Raw genomic sequence first — 16,897 nt, 5'->3', positions numbered from 1 at the left:
GTTTAAAGTTTCTTTTTGTTTCCGGGGGGTGGGGGGGGGGGGGGGATACAGGACAACCCACAACTCCCCTGAGTACACCCTTTCCTGTCACAGCTCACCAGGTAGAACATCCTTGGAGTCCTAAGAGCCTCTCGGACCAGATAGGAACCAAGAGAGCCACAGAACTTAGAGAAGCTGCAGAGAGAAAGTGTGTGTGTGTTCAGGGCAGCACATTTGGGGCAGGCGCTGGGAAGCATAGGCCCTGGTTTCCGGTCCTCTCTCAGACTTCACCATCTGAGAGACTTGGCTCAAGGCCTTCCCTTCGCTGGGCCTCAATTTCCTTTCTAGTAACACCAGAACTAATGACCCTGCCCCTTCGTTCTTGTGTTGGGGGGAGTCCAGGGGGGTAGTCAGGTATTCCCTGAGAAGAACTGTGTGCCTGGCATCACGGGCACTTGTTGAGAGTGCTCTTAGGAGAGGAACGGGTTCTGTACTAACCCTCTGCTCCTCTTGCAGTGTGTTGGTTACAAGCACAAACTCTGTTAACTTCAGAATCAACCCGGGGCAGCAGCAGAGATCAAACAAGAGTGGTCGGGAGCTGGTCATTTCCAAAGCCAAGTGATGGGTCCTTCGGGGAGGCAGCTCGTAAGAGTGCTTGTGACAGGCACCACTGCCGTCCTGTCCCACTGACAGTTCTGGGAGCCAGCATAGGGAATGTGCTCAAGGTCACCCCACCTGGCACTGCAGTCACTGGTTGAGGGCCAACATATGGGTGCAAAGAGCCCCCAGGCAGACAGGGGGACAACAAATGCTGACGGGTCGTGGGTCGGGCACCAGGTGTCTGTCTTGCAGAATCCATCCGCAAACTCTCTGATAAATGCTCATCTAACAGCTGCTTAAAGTCTTACGGTGATGAGGGCTCACCACCTTTAGAATCAGCCACAGTCCCTGTTGGACAGCTCGGACTTTATGGTTACGTTAGGGGTGACGAGGGCAAAGGCCATTCTGTATTATTCTGTAGTCAGCACAGCTCCTGGACAGGGGAGACGAGTATGTGGCATTAGGGCCGCTGCCTCCCTGCTGCATCAGGGCAGACACATCCCCTCTTGGCCCAGGCACTTTCATGCTAAGCCAGGATAGACCTCAGACTCTTTTTGTTTTTGTTTTTTTTTGAGAGAGAGACATTTGCTATAGGGCACATGTGCTCGCTGGAGAGACAGAGACAGACAGACAGCAAGAAATCAACCCCCAGGAGAGAGGGCCACACTACAGTCCCTTCTCTGTCATTCTCCTCTATTCTCTTGGGAGTTCAGGCACGCGCGTGCACACACACACACACATACACACACGCGCGCACACGCACCCAGTATAAGTTTTAAGCCACCAGGTCCAGCACCCAAGTTGCAGTCAACTACATGAGAGTCCAGCGACGTACCCATTACTCCACCCACTGGTTCCACCTCAGACTCTGTCTCAACATAGTTTCAGGTATCCATTGCAGACCCATTATCAGTAAAGTCAGTTTGCCATCCCTGCCCTAGGGTTTATGAAGCTGGAGGAAATCCTGCCTGGAAAAGGCCCTGAACCGGGTTCTAGTCCTGCTGGGTCACAAACTCACTGTGATGTACAAGTTCTCTGGCCCCTCCTGCTCCTCTGTGGGCAAAATGAAGGGACTGACTGAAGTGAGGCAGAGACAGGACCTGGTGCTTAGGAAGAGCCTGCTCTTTCACAGTCAGAAAGGGTGGGTCTCAGGCCCTGGCTTTGTCATTTATGAGAACTGTGTTCCTTGGGCAGTTTATGTCACCCACTCAGAGACTCGGTATCTCTTTCTATAAAATGTGGCTATAACACCCAGCCTGTCATGTTGCTGTAAGTAGGTGCCAGAACTGACGTGTGTGAGGTACGGAGCGCTGTGTGTGAGCGTGGCTCAGTGATTGTCCCCTATAATTGTCATCATCATAATCATCATCTTCATTTCGAGTCTCTTCCAGCTCTAAAATTCGACGACTTTATGGAATGTCCTCAGCCAAGAAGACAGCAGTAAAATAAGTCGACAGGCCTGATTTCGTGCGCGCGTCCTTTCTAATAGGACAGGAGGAGCGTAATTGGCCCTAAATAATTGCCGCGACTTTACCACAAGCTGTCAGAAGGCCGTAATTGGTCAATCTGTAATGACTGTAGCCATCTGCGTTTGGGATGATTTAGCGACGGGCCTCTGCCGGAGCGGGGCCCTCAATGATTAGAGCTGGATGGGTGATATTTCTCCTTCTGATGGGAGTATTGGAGTGTGGTCCAGCAGATCATCTCATCCCCGTTTTAATGACCTACCAGTTGAACCCAGACAACAGGCAGCCGTGGTCACAATGACTATGGATTTTTTTTTTTCTTCTCCTTTAAAAGATAGTGCTCCTGCCCAAACAGCAGCATATCTGCAGCATAATCATGCCTCTTGCTATCTTGTCTGGTTGCCCGAGAAAGTGTCTTTTGGAAAGATTTAGTCCCTCAATTAGGGCAAATTGATTTCTGCTTTCTACAGAGTCACTGTTCCAAAGAGAAGTGGGAAAGGGCGAGGGAAGTCATATTCATCTTTGTGTGCAAACAAGAGGAGACCTGGAGCGTCCCGTAGCCTTCTAGCCTGAGCTTGTTGTGTGTGTAGATGATCTTTCCTCCCTCCGTATTTTAATCACTCCGACCTACAAGATGCCGGGAAGCACAACATGAAACACACTTCATCTCGAAGTTTTTAGAGACATAAATCAAAGTGACCAGAACAGTGATTCCCCGAGTATGCCAGTTCTAAAGTGATGTAAGCCGTGCCTACGCTGATTTCAGGTGGTTCAGGCACTTGGCAGTAAGGATCGTTGAGTCATGTGGAGAACGTGTCCTCATTTCATTTCTCTTTCGTTTCTTCTGATTATCTCAAAGGGAGAATCTCCGTTGGGTTTCCGTATCTCCCTTCTTTTTTTTTTTTTTTTTCCCCCTTTTCAGTAGGGCATGTGTGCACTTGCTGGCTAGAGAAAGACAGGGAGAAAATGAAAAATCACTCCCCAAGGGAATGGCCATGCCACAATCTCTTCTCTCAGGATTCTGGGCACGTACGTACACATGCCTGTGTGTATGTATGTGTTTTTTAGGCCAGCGCCCGTGTGTTTTTTAAGTCACCGGGTCTAGGACTTGAACTGCACCATCAGCCACGTGGGATCCAGCAACCACACCAACTGCTGGCTCTGTATCTCCCTTCTTAACAAAGTCAGAGCAGACCTTACTCTCATAGTCACAGGGTGGCAGCAATATCTGGCTAAGATCTAAGAACATTGTTTTATTTTTATTCATCAGGGATTTTTATTTATTAGCTCTTTATTATAAATTATTACCAATTTTTTATTTATGGTGTTTAAAGTTTCTTAACAAACAATTTGGGGCCAGCAGGTGGTTAAGGCTTCTGGACTCCCACATGGCTGACCTGCTGGACCTGGCGGCTTTCTCCCTTTCCCTCTCTCTCTCTCTCTCTCCCCCTTTCTGGTCAAATTAAAAATAAATAAGTAGAATTAAATAAAATAATTCTAAAAAAATTAATGAAATATTTTTAAAGAGAGTTGATTAAGACAAAACTAAGTGAGTTGTAGCAAAGTAGGTGGACATAGCTAAAGTCATTGCAGTAGAATAGGATTGTCAGAGGTCGGGAAGCACGACTAAGGGAGGGAAAGCATCGTGGGGGGACTCAAACTGCAGTCAGCCATGTGGGAGTCCAGCGCTCTTAATCACCACGCTTCCTGCTGGCCCAAAAACCCTGCAATTTACTGACCGTATGACCTTGAGCAAATGTCTTATTCTCTCTGAGTAGCAGTTTTCTCATCTGTCCAGTGAGGAAAAACATAATGCAGAGTGTGTCTTTGTGAACCATGGGGATATGAAGCTCCTTCGCACATCACAGTGTGCCTTCTCAGTGAAAGGGGTTCGTTTTTTATGGAGCTAGAAAAATAAAAGTCAACAGATTCTGAGCCAAGACCTGGCTCAAAACAGCTCTACTGCTAACCAAGAGGTGTGGGCCCTTACCTTCCCTGGGCCTCAGTTTTCTGTTCATAAGATGAAGCCATCAAAACGTGGTTTCTAGATCTGGCTGTGCATCAGAATCACCTGGGGGGTCGAATCAAAGTAAAGGTCCCAGATGTCAGCCTGGACCGGCCACTCTCCCCTGGGGTGATGCCTAGGCAGCTCTCCTGGTGATTTGACACACTCCCTAATTTAGGATGGCCCTTCTAGCTCTAGACCCTGATGGAGTGAATTTACAGCAGGATTCAGGACTTGGGTTAGGTGATCACATCAGGGGCTGGCAGGGAAGAGAGCTTGGCAGCTCTGCTCATGTGCTACCTGGGCTTCCTCCAGGCCTCAGCCTACAGCCCAAGAAAACCTTGTGGCCCAAAACCCTGATTTAGAGACATCCCTGAGACCCGGAGGAGATAAATGACGTGCTCGCCAGTGTGCTAAAGAAAGGAGTTTTCTTGATTCTCGTTCAGTGATGTGTGTTTTGACCAGTTTTATTTTATTCTAGATAAAAGTTACAAATGGTTAAAAAAAAAAAAGCGCACAAAGATGTTAAGTACACAATTCCATATATTGAGTTGTCATGAGTCGTATCGTATTTTTCTATGCAAAAATGTGCCATAACTTTTCTGATGACCCAGTCATTTAACAAATGTATGCATACTCTTGGGAAACCAGCATCCCTGTTAAGATATCGAACACTTCCTGGGCCAGGAGGTGGTGTGGTAATTAAGGTACTGGACTCCCACATGGTCAACCATGGTTCCAGTCCCAGATCAGTGGCTTGAAAATCACTCTGGATACATGTGCGTGTGTGCCCTAAAACCCGAGAGGAGAATGGAAAAAAAGGGATTGCAGCATGGTGAACCCCCTGGGGGGGATTTCTCACTTGCTCTCTCTCTCTCTGTCTCTCTCCAGCAGATGCACACACCCTGTGACAAAAAAAAAAAAAGATACAGAACATTTTCTCCCCACAGCCCAGGAGCAATCATCCTTTAGTTTTGTCATCATCGATTAGCTCAACTACTGATGAACTTCAAATGAATATAAATGGTGTTCTTTCATTGTGTCTAGCTTCTTTGGTTCGGCATCATAATTCTGAAATTTGTCCACGTGGTTGGATGTATCAGTACCGCAGTGTGTTTTATTGCTGAGTAGTCATCTATTGTATGACCATCTCGCTATTTGCTTATTCATTCACATGTTGACAGATGTATAGATTATTTCTAGTTTATGGCCATTTGGGGGATTTAATTGCCAGAGGGCACACGTGCTCACCAGAGACAAGGAAAAAAAGAAAGACGAGAGAGAGAGCACCCCCTAGTGGTGCGTGGTCATACTACAATCCCTCCATTTCTCCATCCTGTTGGGATTTGGGGCACACATGTACACGCACCTGGTGTGTTTCTCAAGCTGCAGTCAGCCATATGGGATCTGGCTCCCCTTACCACTAGGCCACAGACCTGGCCCTCCTTTGGGGCTATTATGAAGTATTATGAAACTTTCTCATTTATTTTGTCGGTGTAGGTTTTTGTTTCTCAGGTAAATACCCTAGAAGTGAAGTTGCTGGGCATAGGATAGGTATATTATCCCTATAACAACCCTCAAACAGTTGTCCAAAGTGGTTATACCACTTGATACTCTTTCTTGCCGTGAATGAGAGTTCTAATTGCTCCCTCTTTTCTCCAGTACCCTGAATTGCTCCGGCTTATAATTTTAGCCATTCTGGTGAATGTATAGTGAGTGATATCTCATGCTTTTCATTGCATTTCCCTGATGACAAATGCTACAGAGCACCTTTTCGTATCATACTGGTCACTTCCTTTGTGAAGTTTCTTTTCAGATTTTTGTTTTTTGGGGTTTTTTTGTTTGTTTGTTTGTTTGTTTTTGCCAATTTTTCTAATTGGATCTCTTTGTATTACTGACTTTGTAGGAATTCTTAGTATATTCTGGGTACAAGTCCTCTGTCAGATACTTGCAATGCAAATATTGGGTTGTTGGAAAAGTCATGAGGCATTTTGCATAGAAAAACAGAAAAAATATGTCATGACTTTTCCAACAATCCAATATTTTCTCCCAGACTGTGACTTGCCTTATCATTTCCTTATGGGTGTCTTTTACGCTGAGAGGGAAATCTTTATTGTTTCTGTATAGAAATGTCCATCCAGTGGAGGTCAAAGAGTCCTTACTGGTGTCTTTCAGTGAGTGAGTTTTTTGAAGAGCAACTTCTTCATTTTAATCAAGTCCAATTTATTAGTTTTTTTTTTCCTTTTATGGTAATTCTTTTTTTATGTCTTAAATATTTTCCTACCCCCAAGTTCATGAAGATATCCTATGTTTTCTTCAAGAAACTTTAGCTTTTATGCTTAAGTCTGTGATCCATCTAAAATTAGTTCTGTATATGGTTCTGAGATAGGGATTAAGGCCTATCTGTTTTCATCTATTTATCCAGTCATCTTAGCAAAAGTTGGTGAGAACTTTTATTTCCTCATGGAACTACCTCAGGGCTTTGCCAAAAAATCAGCTAACAATATGTGTGTGGTTATACTTCAGCCTTCTAGTCTACTGACCTCGTCTCGTGTTTATTCTTTGCCCATCTTGATTATTTTAGCTTTATAATATGTTTCAAAATGAATGCGAGTTCTCCAACTTTGTTCTTCTTTTCCAAGATTGTTTTGAATGTTTTGAGTCCTTTACAGTTCCCATATAAATTTTAGAACCAAGATGTCAGTTTCAAAATGTATGCTGTGATTTGGGGACCAGCAGATGGCATAATGGTTACATCACTGGACTCCTATGTAGTCGACTGAGGTTCGAGTCCCCAACCTGGTGGCTTAAAACTCAAGCTGAGCATGTGTGCTTGCATGCCCAAGATCTCAAGAGGAGAATGGAGGAGAAGGAATTGCAGAGCGGCCATCCTCCCAGGGGGGGTGGTGATTTCTCGCTTTCTGTCTCTCTGTCTCTCCAGCAAGTACACTCGCCCTAAAAATCTCTCTGAAAAAAAAAAAAAAAAAAGCTGTGATTTTATTAGGACTGTGTTGAATCTGTAGAACAATTTGAGAATTGACTCTCAATGGTAATGCAGTCTTCCTATATGTAAATATGATTTATCAGCTTATGCCTTCATTTGTCTGGGTCTGTATATATAAGTGAGGTTCTTATAAATGCTGTTTATGGGGCTTTCCAATTTTTTTTGTTTGTTTTGGCTAATATATAGAAATACAACTGATTCTTTTAAAAACTGAACTTTATTGACATATAATTTGCATACTACAAAAATCACTTATTTGTAGCCTGCAATTCAGTGTGTGTTGAAATACCTCCATACAGTTGTGACACTATCACTATAATCCAGCCTTAGAGCATTTCCCTCTCTCCGAACATTTCCTCATGCCTGTTTACATCATTCCCCACTCTCTACCCAGTTCTAAGTAGCCATAGCTCTCCTTTTCTGCCTTTCTAGAAATTTAATAGAATCATGCTATCTAGTCTTCTTATCTGGCTTCTTTAACCTGGTGTAGTACTTCTGAGGTTTATCAATACTGTTGAGTTAGCTTGTTCCTTTTTTATGGCTGACTAATATTCATAGTATGCTGTGCCAGATTTGTTTAACCTTTCATCCGTCTGTGGACATCTGGGCGGTTTCCAATTTTTAGCTGTCATGAATATCGCTGCTATGGACTTAAATGTACCAGTGTTTCTGTGGACTAGGGTTTTTCTTTCTCTTGGATATATAACTAGGAGTAGAATCAGTGGTGTGGTAACTGCGTATCGCTGCTGGAGAACCTGCCAGACTATTTTCCAAAGCGGCTGCACCATTTTACATTCTCACCAGCAGCATAGGAGGGTTCTGATTTCTCCACACCCTGATCGGCACTTACTAAAATCTGACTTTTTGATTATAGCCATCGTAAAATGCTTAATAGTTTCTCATTGTGGTGTTAATTTGCATTTCTTTGATGACTAATTATGTTGAGCATCTTTTCATGCTACTGTTTGTACCTCTCCTTTGGAGAAATGTCTGTTCATATTCTTCGCCCATTCTTAAATTGAGGTAAAATTTATGTAACATAGAACTAACCATCTTAAGGAGTACAATTCAATGGCATTTAGTGCATTTGCAGTGTTGTACAACTACCACCTCTACCTAATTCTAAAATATTTTATCACTTTAAAAGGAAACCCCAGGGACCAACGGGTGGCATGGTGGTTAAGGTGCTGGACTCCCATGTGGCTGACTGCAGTTGGAGTCTCAGGCTTTGCATGCATCCCCAGAATCCCAGGAGGAGGATGGAGGAGATGGGATTGTGGTGTGGCCATCCCCTATGGGGAATGATTTCTCATTTTCCCTCTCTGTCTCTCATATAGAAATACAACTGATTCTTTTAAAAACTGAACTTTATTGACATATAATTTGCATACTACAAAAATCACTTATTTGTAGCCTGCAATTCAGTGTGTGTTGAAATACCTCCATACAGTTGTGACACTATCACTATAATCCAGCCTTAGAGCATTTCCCTCTCTCCGAACATTTCCTCATGCCTGTTTACATCATTCCCCACTCTCTACCCAGTTCTAAGTAGCCATAGCTCTCCTTTTCTGCCTTTCTAGAAATTTAATAGAATCATGCTATCTAGTCTTCTTATCTGGCTTCTTTAACCTGGTGTAGTACTTCTGAGGTTTATCAATACTGTTGAGTTAGCTTGTTCCTTTTTTATGGCTGACTAATATTCATAGTATGCTGTGCCAGATTTGTTTAACCTTTCATCCGTCTGTGGACATCTGGGCGGTTTCCAATTTTTAGCTGTCATGAATATCGCTGCTATGGACTTAAATGTACCAGTGTTTCTGTGGACTAGGGTTTTTCTTTCTCTTGGATATATAACTAGGAGTAGAATCAGTGGTGTGGTAACTGCGTATCGCTGCTGGAGAACCTGCCAGACTATTTTCCAAAGCGGCTGCACCATTTTACATTCTCACCAGCAGCATAGGAGGGTTCTGATTTCTCCACACCCTGATCGGCACTTACTAAAATCTGACTTTTTGATTATAGCCATCGTAAAATGCTTAATAGTTTCTCATTGTGGTGTTAATTTGCATTTCTTTGATGACTAATTATGTTGAGCATCTTTTCATGCTACTGTTTGTACCTCTCCTTTGGAGAAATGTCTGTTCATATTCTTCGCCCATTCTTAAATTGAGGTAAAATTTATGTAACATAGAACTAACCATCTTAAGGAGTACAATTCAATGGCATTTAGTGCATTTGCAGTGTTGTACAACTACCACCTCTACCTAATTCTAAAATATTTTATCACTTTAAAAGGAAACCCCAGGGACCAACGGGTGGCATGGTGGTTAAGGTGCTGGACTCCCATGTGGCTGACTGCAGTTGGAGTCTCAGGCTTTGCATGCATCCCCAGAATCCCAGGAGGAGGATGGAGGAGATGGGATTGTGGTGTGGCCATCCCCTATGGGGAATGATTTCTCATTTTCCCTCTCTGTCTCTCTCTGTCTCTCTCTCTGGGAAGTGCACATGCCTTACGGCAAAATCCTAGAGAAGAGAAAAAGAAAATGGAAACTCCTACCATTAAATAGCCATTGCCCATTTCCTTTGCCCCAGTCTTTGGAAAGCCCTAATGCGCTTCCTACCTCTGTGGATTTAGCTAATCTGGAATTCGATGTAAATGTAATTGTACATTACATGAGCTTTTTATGCCTTGCTTCTTTAATTTAGCATCATAGCATATGTTAGTGCTTCATTCCTTGCTATGGCTAAGTAACACGCTATCATATAAATTCATTTATGTATTTATTATTTATTCACATTTATTTATCCACTTTTAAGGTGATGGAAATATGGATCTTTTCAAGGTTTGGGCTATTGTGAACAATCATGCTATGAACATTCATGTACAAGTATTTGTTTACCTATTTTCAATTCTTTTCAGAATATATTGATACCTAGGAGTGGAATTATTGGGTCATATAGTAATTCTTTAACTTTTGGAGGAACTACCAAACTGTTTTTGTTTGTTTGTTTTAATTTTTTAAAACATTGGGGCCAGCAGGTGGTGTAGTGGTTAAGGCCCTAGACTCATTCATGGCCAGATGTGATTTGAGTCCCAAACCAGGCAGCTTGAAACTCAGGCCCATGCGTGTGCGTGCATGCCCAAAATCCTGAGAGGAGAATGGAAGAGAAGGGATTGCAGTGTGGCCATCTCCCCTGTGGGGAAGGTGTATGTGTCATTTCTTTCATTCTGTCTCTCCGTCTCTCCAGCACGCACACTTGCCCTCTAGCAAAAATTTCTTTAAAAACAATTTGCCAGAGAGCATGTGCAGTCACCAAAGAGGAACAGAAAAGAAAGAAAGAGGGCAGCCTCTAATGGTGCTTTCTTTCTCCTCCATTTCTCGGGGCACACACACACACACACACACACACACACACATGCCTAGTGTGTCTTTCAAGCCATCAGGGCCAGGATATGAATGCAGTTGGCCATGTAGTATCTAGCCCCCTTACTCACTAGGCTGTGGAGCCAGCCTACAAAACTGTTTTCAAAGCACTTTGTCTATTGTTTAAATGTATAGTTTTTTTAAATCATGGAGCCATAGAAATTCTTTCTTTTTTTTAAAGGATCATATATTTCATTTTACTTATCATTACTATTATTTTTAATTTGCTACAGGGCATGCACACTCACAGAGAGAGAGAAAGGGAGAGAAAGTGAGAAAGCAAAGCGCCAGGTCTAGGACTTGAACTGTAATTGGCCATGTGGAATCCAGCACCTTAACCACTACACCACCTGCTGGCCCAGTCATAGTAATTCTTTATATATTCTGGATGGTAGTCCCTTATCAAATGCATGATTTGCAAATATTTTCTCCCATTCTTCTGACTGTTTCTCACATTCTTTTTAAAATTTATTTTATTTATTATTATAATTATTACTCATTTTCTATAGGGTACATGCACTCACCAGAGAGAGACAGAGAAAGAGAGGGAAAGTGAAAAAGCAAGCTCCCAGGTTCAGTATTTGAACTACAGTTGGCATGTGGGAGTCTGGCACTTTAACCACCCTGCCACCTGCTGGCCCCTCACTTTCTTAATAGTGTTATTTGATGCATAAAAGGTTTTAACTTCGATGTCCAGTTTGTCTATTTTTTTTCTTTTTTGCTTAGGCATTTGGTATAGTTTTCAGAGTATGTATTTTCACTTGTTTTACTATAATAAACTGTCAATAGTACTATTACCTTTTTTTTTTTTTTTTAAGTTTTGCTATAGGGCATGTGGGCGTGCCAGAGCGAGACAGAAAGAGAGAATGAAGAGAGAAATCACCCTCCAGGGAGAAAGGCCATACCGCAGTCTCTTCTCCATTGTCCTTTTGGGATTTGGGGCACGCATGCACACACACTAGTGTGATTTTTCAAGCCACTTCAACCACCACACCACCTACAGGTCCATTTTTAATTGCATTTTCTAATTTTTTATTTGCTAGTTATAGAAATACAGTTGCTCAGGACCAGCAGTTAGCGTAATGGCTATGTCGCTAGACTTCCACATAGTCGACCGTGGTTTGAGTCCCGGATCCGGTGGCTTAAATTCACGCCGGGCGCGTGTGCATGCGTGCCCAAGATCCCGAGAGGAGAATGGAGGAGAAGGGATTGTGGCATAGCCACCCCCCCCTGGGGGGGGGACGATTTCTCACTTTCCGTCTCCCTGTTTCTCTCTTTCTCGCAAGCACATGTGCCCTATAGCAAAAAAAAAATAAAAATAAAAATAAAAACCTCTCAAAAACAAAATAGAAATACAATTGCTTTTGTATTGATTTTATTGACCTATACACTGATGCTTGCTAAATTTCCCTATTCTAATGTATTTGCAGATTTGTATGGATTTTTTTAGTGTAAATCATCATGCCATCTACAATGGAAGATATTGTTACTCTTTTCTGTTTACTCTTCTAATCATAGGAGGAAAGTATTCCAAAGTTCATCATTAAATATGATGTAAGCTAAGGGGTTTTTTTTTTTGTAGTCATCCTAGAAGTTTTCTAAATTCTAAACCTAACTCTGAGTTAAATAAAAAGACACCAATATTAAGGCTAGGACTTTCAGTATTAGAGTGTCTTTGGTACTTATTCCAGGTGTGAAGTCCACATTAAAATAGCAAGAAGAATTATTTGTTGGCATGTGGAGTAAGAATATCTAGTGCGCCATTTGCTTCACTGGAGAGAGAGAGAGAGAGAGAGAGAAGTGAGAAATCACCTGTCAATGGGGATGGCCATGCCGCAGTACCTTCTCCTCTAGATTCTTGGCATGCATGTACACATGCTGGCGAGTTTTTCAAGCTGCTGGGTCCAGGACTAGAATCATGCTGACAGTCATCTGGAATCCAGCCACCTTAACCTCTGTGCTACCTGCTGGCCCCAGGCCCCACCTCTTAAAGGTCTCATCACTTCAACTCGTGACGAAGTGGGACCAAGCTTCTTTAACTAGGACCAAGCTTCCTGAACACAAACGTCTGGGGAGCAAACCATTATCCAGACCATAGTATTAACCTTTTTAGCAAAAAGAAAAGGCTGTATTTTTTGGTAGTTCTAAAAGCATTCTCAGGAATCATTATCTGCACCAACTTGGGTTAGGTGGCAGTCCTTGAACCAGTCACTGTGGCCAGGGGAATGAAATGCCCTGGTTGGTCATGCCCGAGTCACACCCTCCTTCCCCTTGCAACCAAGTCTGATGGACTGAAAAAGGAGGGGGATGTTCCAAGGAAAAATCAAAATATCACTATCAAAAAAGGAGGGAATAGGTCCCAACCATCCAAACTACAGATGGAGCCGGCTCCGTGGCACAGTGGTGATGCACTGCTCAAGAGAAGCTAGATATCACATGGTGACCGTGGTTCAAATCCCCATCTTAGCCTGAAACAGTATTTTTAGGCACAAGTACCCAGGATCTGATGGGCTGGAGGACTGCAGGGAGCAGATCATATCCTGGCCAGGCCCTGTGGAGGTTGCTCCTCTTTCTCTTTCTCTCTCCACACTCTTGTGTGTATGCACACATGCTCTATCATGGATGAAGAAAAAAATTTACTTCCTGTCACTATTATTTAAAATAAATAAAAATCATAAACTACCAATACTCACACCCTTGTACAAAAGATCTCACTGTGTTCTATGCTGGACTCTGTCCCTGGACCTCCCTGAGCCTCAGTTTCCCCATTTGCAGTACACAGGTGATAATCTACACCTTTCTTGGCCCTCTCTGAAAGGATCAATGAGACAGAGTGCAGGAAAGCTGGGCCTGGGCTCTAAAGTGCAGTGTTCACGTAAAGAGGGTCACAGAGTGATTACTAAGCATCTCTCTGTTCTCTTCTGTCTCCCTCATAGAGCACTTGAAGAAGCCACTTGAAGACTACATGGCCCTTTTCCCCAGCGTGCGGATTCTCCGAACCAAGAAACGGGAAGGGCTGATAAGGACCCGGATGCTGGGGGCCTCAGCGGCAACTGGGGATGTCATCACATTCTTGGACTCACACTGTGAAGCCAATGTCAACTGGCTTCCCCCCTTGCTAGGTAAGGGAGTCCCTTCTAAGGTGAGGTAGGTGGCCTGGAGGGAGCCAGCCACCACTGGCCCCAGGCTGCTGCAGGGAGCACCCCTGCCTGCCTGAGATGCACCCAGCACAAAGCCAGGTACCCTGAGGCATTCAGAGATTCAGGAGTTCTCAAAGAGACCTTAAAAATCTAGCCAGTCCTGTCCTTTGATTTCACAGAGAAGGAAGCTGAGACTCAGAGAGGGGAAGTGACCAGTGCCTGAATCGTAACACCACTTCGCTCAGATTGCTTTGCATCTTGTCAGAAAGCAGGTCAAGGCTATCCACTGTTAAGAGCCAACTTATGGGAGGACATCATCACATCAGCCTAGAATAGCTACTGTTTATTGTACTGCCACTGTGAGCAAGGCCGGTGACAAGATGGCCTCGCATTGTCACCAAACTGTGCAAGGTCATAGAGGACCCCCTTCATGTTGTAACAGAAGGAGATAATGAGTGACTCGCTTGTCCCCTTGTATCATAAGTGTAAACATCACCATCTCTCTCTCTCTCTTTTTTTTTTTTTAAGAATTTTTTGCCATTGACCACGTGCACTTACCAGAGAGACAGACAGTGAGAGGGAAAGTGAGAAATCACTTCCCCAGGGGGCATGGCCACACCACAATCCCTTCTCCTCCATTCTCCTCCTGGGGTTTTGGGCACACACACACACATGTACCCAGTTCGATTTCAGGCCACCAGGTCTGGGACTCAAACCACAGTCAGCTGTGTGGGAGTCCGGCGATGTAACCACTATGCCGTCTACTGGGCCCTGTCACCAACTCTCTTTCACTCTCCCAGGCTGCCTCCCTAAATTCTTTTCCTCTTAGGAAAGAGTTCTAAGAGATACCAGGGGAGGGCTGTAGACAGAGTGCAGCTGGGTCCAGGAGCATCCGCATTGCCTCAGAGACAGAAGGGAGATCCAGGACTGAATGCGGGGTGGGAGGTGCCACCTGGCTGGTGGAAGAACCTGGCCTGAATCCTGAGGAGTGTAGTGTTGATGAAGACAGTGACCTCGTGCTGCCAGGCAGTCACTGAAGAAGAAATGTTCTGTTCCTCCTGGAGTTGGGTGCATGCCAGGCCAGGCTGGAGGCAGACTGGGGAGCAGTCTTCAGTCTAGAGAGAAAAGTGAACTCCCCAAGAATAGAAGGGTAAGCACCCCATAAACATAGCCTAAGGAGAAATGATGAAGTCAAGGCAAACACAAGTATGCTCAAGAATCACCCAAAGGCCCCACCCCAGAGTACCTGAGTCAGGAGGCCCAGGGTGGGGCCTGACAGGTTGCTTTTTTTTTTAAGAATTTTTTTATCTAATTTTATTAGATAAAGACACACAGAGGAAAAGGGGGCGGGGGATGAGAAAGCAAGCCACCAGGTTCAGGACTCGAACTGTGGTCGACCATGTAGGAATGTCCAGTGCCTTAGCCACCACACCACCTGCTGGTCCCCAACAGGTTGCATTTCTAACCAGCCCCCAGGGGAGGCCAGTGCTGCTGGTCCAGGGACCAAGCTTTGATGCCACCATTCAGTGCTGAGGACAGAAGGCAAACGGACGCAGTCAAACGGGATACCCCCGTGGGACCAGCAGTTCGCGTAATGGCTATGTCACTGGACTCCCATGTAGCCGACCACGGTTTGCGTCCCGGACCCCGTGGCTTAAAACTCATGCCAGGCGTGTGTGTGTGCATGCCCAAGATCCTGAGAGGAGTATGGAGGAGAAGGGATTGTGGCATGGCCATCCCCCTTGAGGGGTGATTTCTCGCTTTCTATCTCTCTATCTCTCTCTGTCTGTCTGGCGAGCACACACGCCCTATAGCAAAAACCTCTCAAAAAAAAAATGGGATACCCCCGTGGGTGTGATTTTTCACACAGATCAACATTTTATTACTAGATTGTGTGCCGCCGACCCCAAGGGCCCGTACCGCACTGGGTTAGGAAAAGGCTAGAATTCAGAATATCTGATAAAGTATTGATGTAATTAAACCAAGAGATCTTCTGCGTCTGCCTCTCATTACTGAAGGGAAAAAAAAAAAAGCCTCACTATAAACCGCCTAATTTATAGTCCTGAAGGAACAACCCATTTGGAGGGTCATTCAGCAACTCATAAACGGAGTGAAGTGGGGGGCGCCGAGCCCAGCTAGTCGTCTAAATAGCCCTTTACTCTGTTTCTATGGAAATACACAAGGGCAGTGTTCGTAATCCGCAGACGGACACGGAGGAAACACAGCCCCCCTGTTTGTTTGTGTTTCTGGTAGAAATGGGGCGCTAATATCAGCAGCCTGCCAGAGCACGCGTGGCTTTTGTCTGTGAAGCCATTAGCACCTCCGTGCATCACTCACTCCGCCTTTGAAGAGTGCTCGTTTCCCTGAGAAGAATTCGGCCCCCCGAAGCAGGGCCCTGTTGATTTCATTGCCATCCTCCTCCTCATCACCATCATTATCATCTTCGTCACATGGCTCTAATCGGCCGCCGCTTTTCAGACCACGTCCACATTTTGAATCTGCTGGTTGCACATAAAGCCGGCAGGCCAGGCATCATTATCCTTATTTTGCAAATACGAACAACTCAGGAGCAAGGAGAATAAAGGAGCTCCTCAGTCTCCTAACTCCTGCTGCTGTGCATCTTTCAGTGATCTTGGTGACAGAGAACGTCGGCTGAGTGCCGCTCGTGTGCTGGGCCGGCCAGCCAGACCACCCTGGCCTTATTGTCCCACCCAGGCCTCACCGAGGCCCCACGAGATAGCTTCCATCTTGGTGACAGGGAAGCTGAGGCTCAGAAACATCAGATAACTTGATCCAAGATTATTCTGCTAATACATGACTCATCTGGGATTTGAACTTACGCTTTCATCGCCAAGTGAGGACAGTACCACAGAACGCTCAGCTCAGAACCTCCTTGGAAGTAAAATCCCCTGACAGCTATGAGTAATTAGGCGAGGAAGCCCTTCCCTGAATCTCTCCCTGGAGAAGGTTCTCAAACATTAAGAATCTCCAGGGAGGGACCAGCCGTCAGCGTAATGGCTATGTCGCTGGACTCCCACATAGTCTACCACGGTTCGCATCCCGGACCCGGTGGCTTAAAACTCACGCCGGGCACGTGTGTGTGCGTGCCCAAGATCCCGAGAGGAGAATGGAGGAGAAGGGATTGTGGCATGACCATACCCCCAGGGGGTATGATCTCTCGCTTTCTAGCTCTCTGTCTCTCTCTGTCTGGCAAGCGCACACGCCCTATAGCAAAAAAAAAAAAAAAAAAAAAGAATCCCCAGGAAGCCTATTTA

At 44.8% G+C, this 16,897-nt stretch overlaps 1 protein-coding gene across 1 annotated transcript in view; it reads left to right on the top strand.

The window, feature by feature from the left end:
• The window catches only part of GALNT10 (polypeptide N-acetylgalactosaminyltransferase 10), a 195,972-nt gene that overhangs the window by 138,016 nt on the left and 41,059 nt on the right, over nucleotides 1–16,897 (top strand). Inside the window, exon 6 of the mRNA XM_027766965.1 lies at nucleotides 13,419–13,604. Within this exon, the coding sequence (XP_027622766.1) occupies nucleotides 13,419–13,604 (186 nt within the window). The remainder of the gene's footprint in view (nucleotides 1–13,418; nucleotides 13,605–16,897) is intronic.

Source organism: Tupaia chinensis, unplaced genomic scaffold (assembly GCF_000334495.1).
Source record: "Tupaia chinensis unplaced genomic scaffold, TupChi_1.0 Scaffold143796_1, whole genome shotgun sequence".
Classification (NCBI taxonomy): domain Eukaryota; kingdom Metazoa; phylum Chordata; class Mammalia; order Scandentia; family Tupaiidae; genus Tupaia; species Tupaia belangeri.
This window is presented reverse-complemented; position numbering and strand designations above follow the sequence as displayed.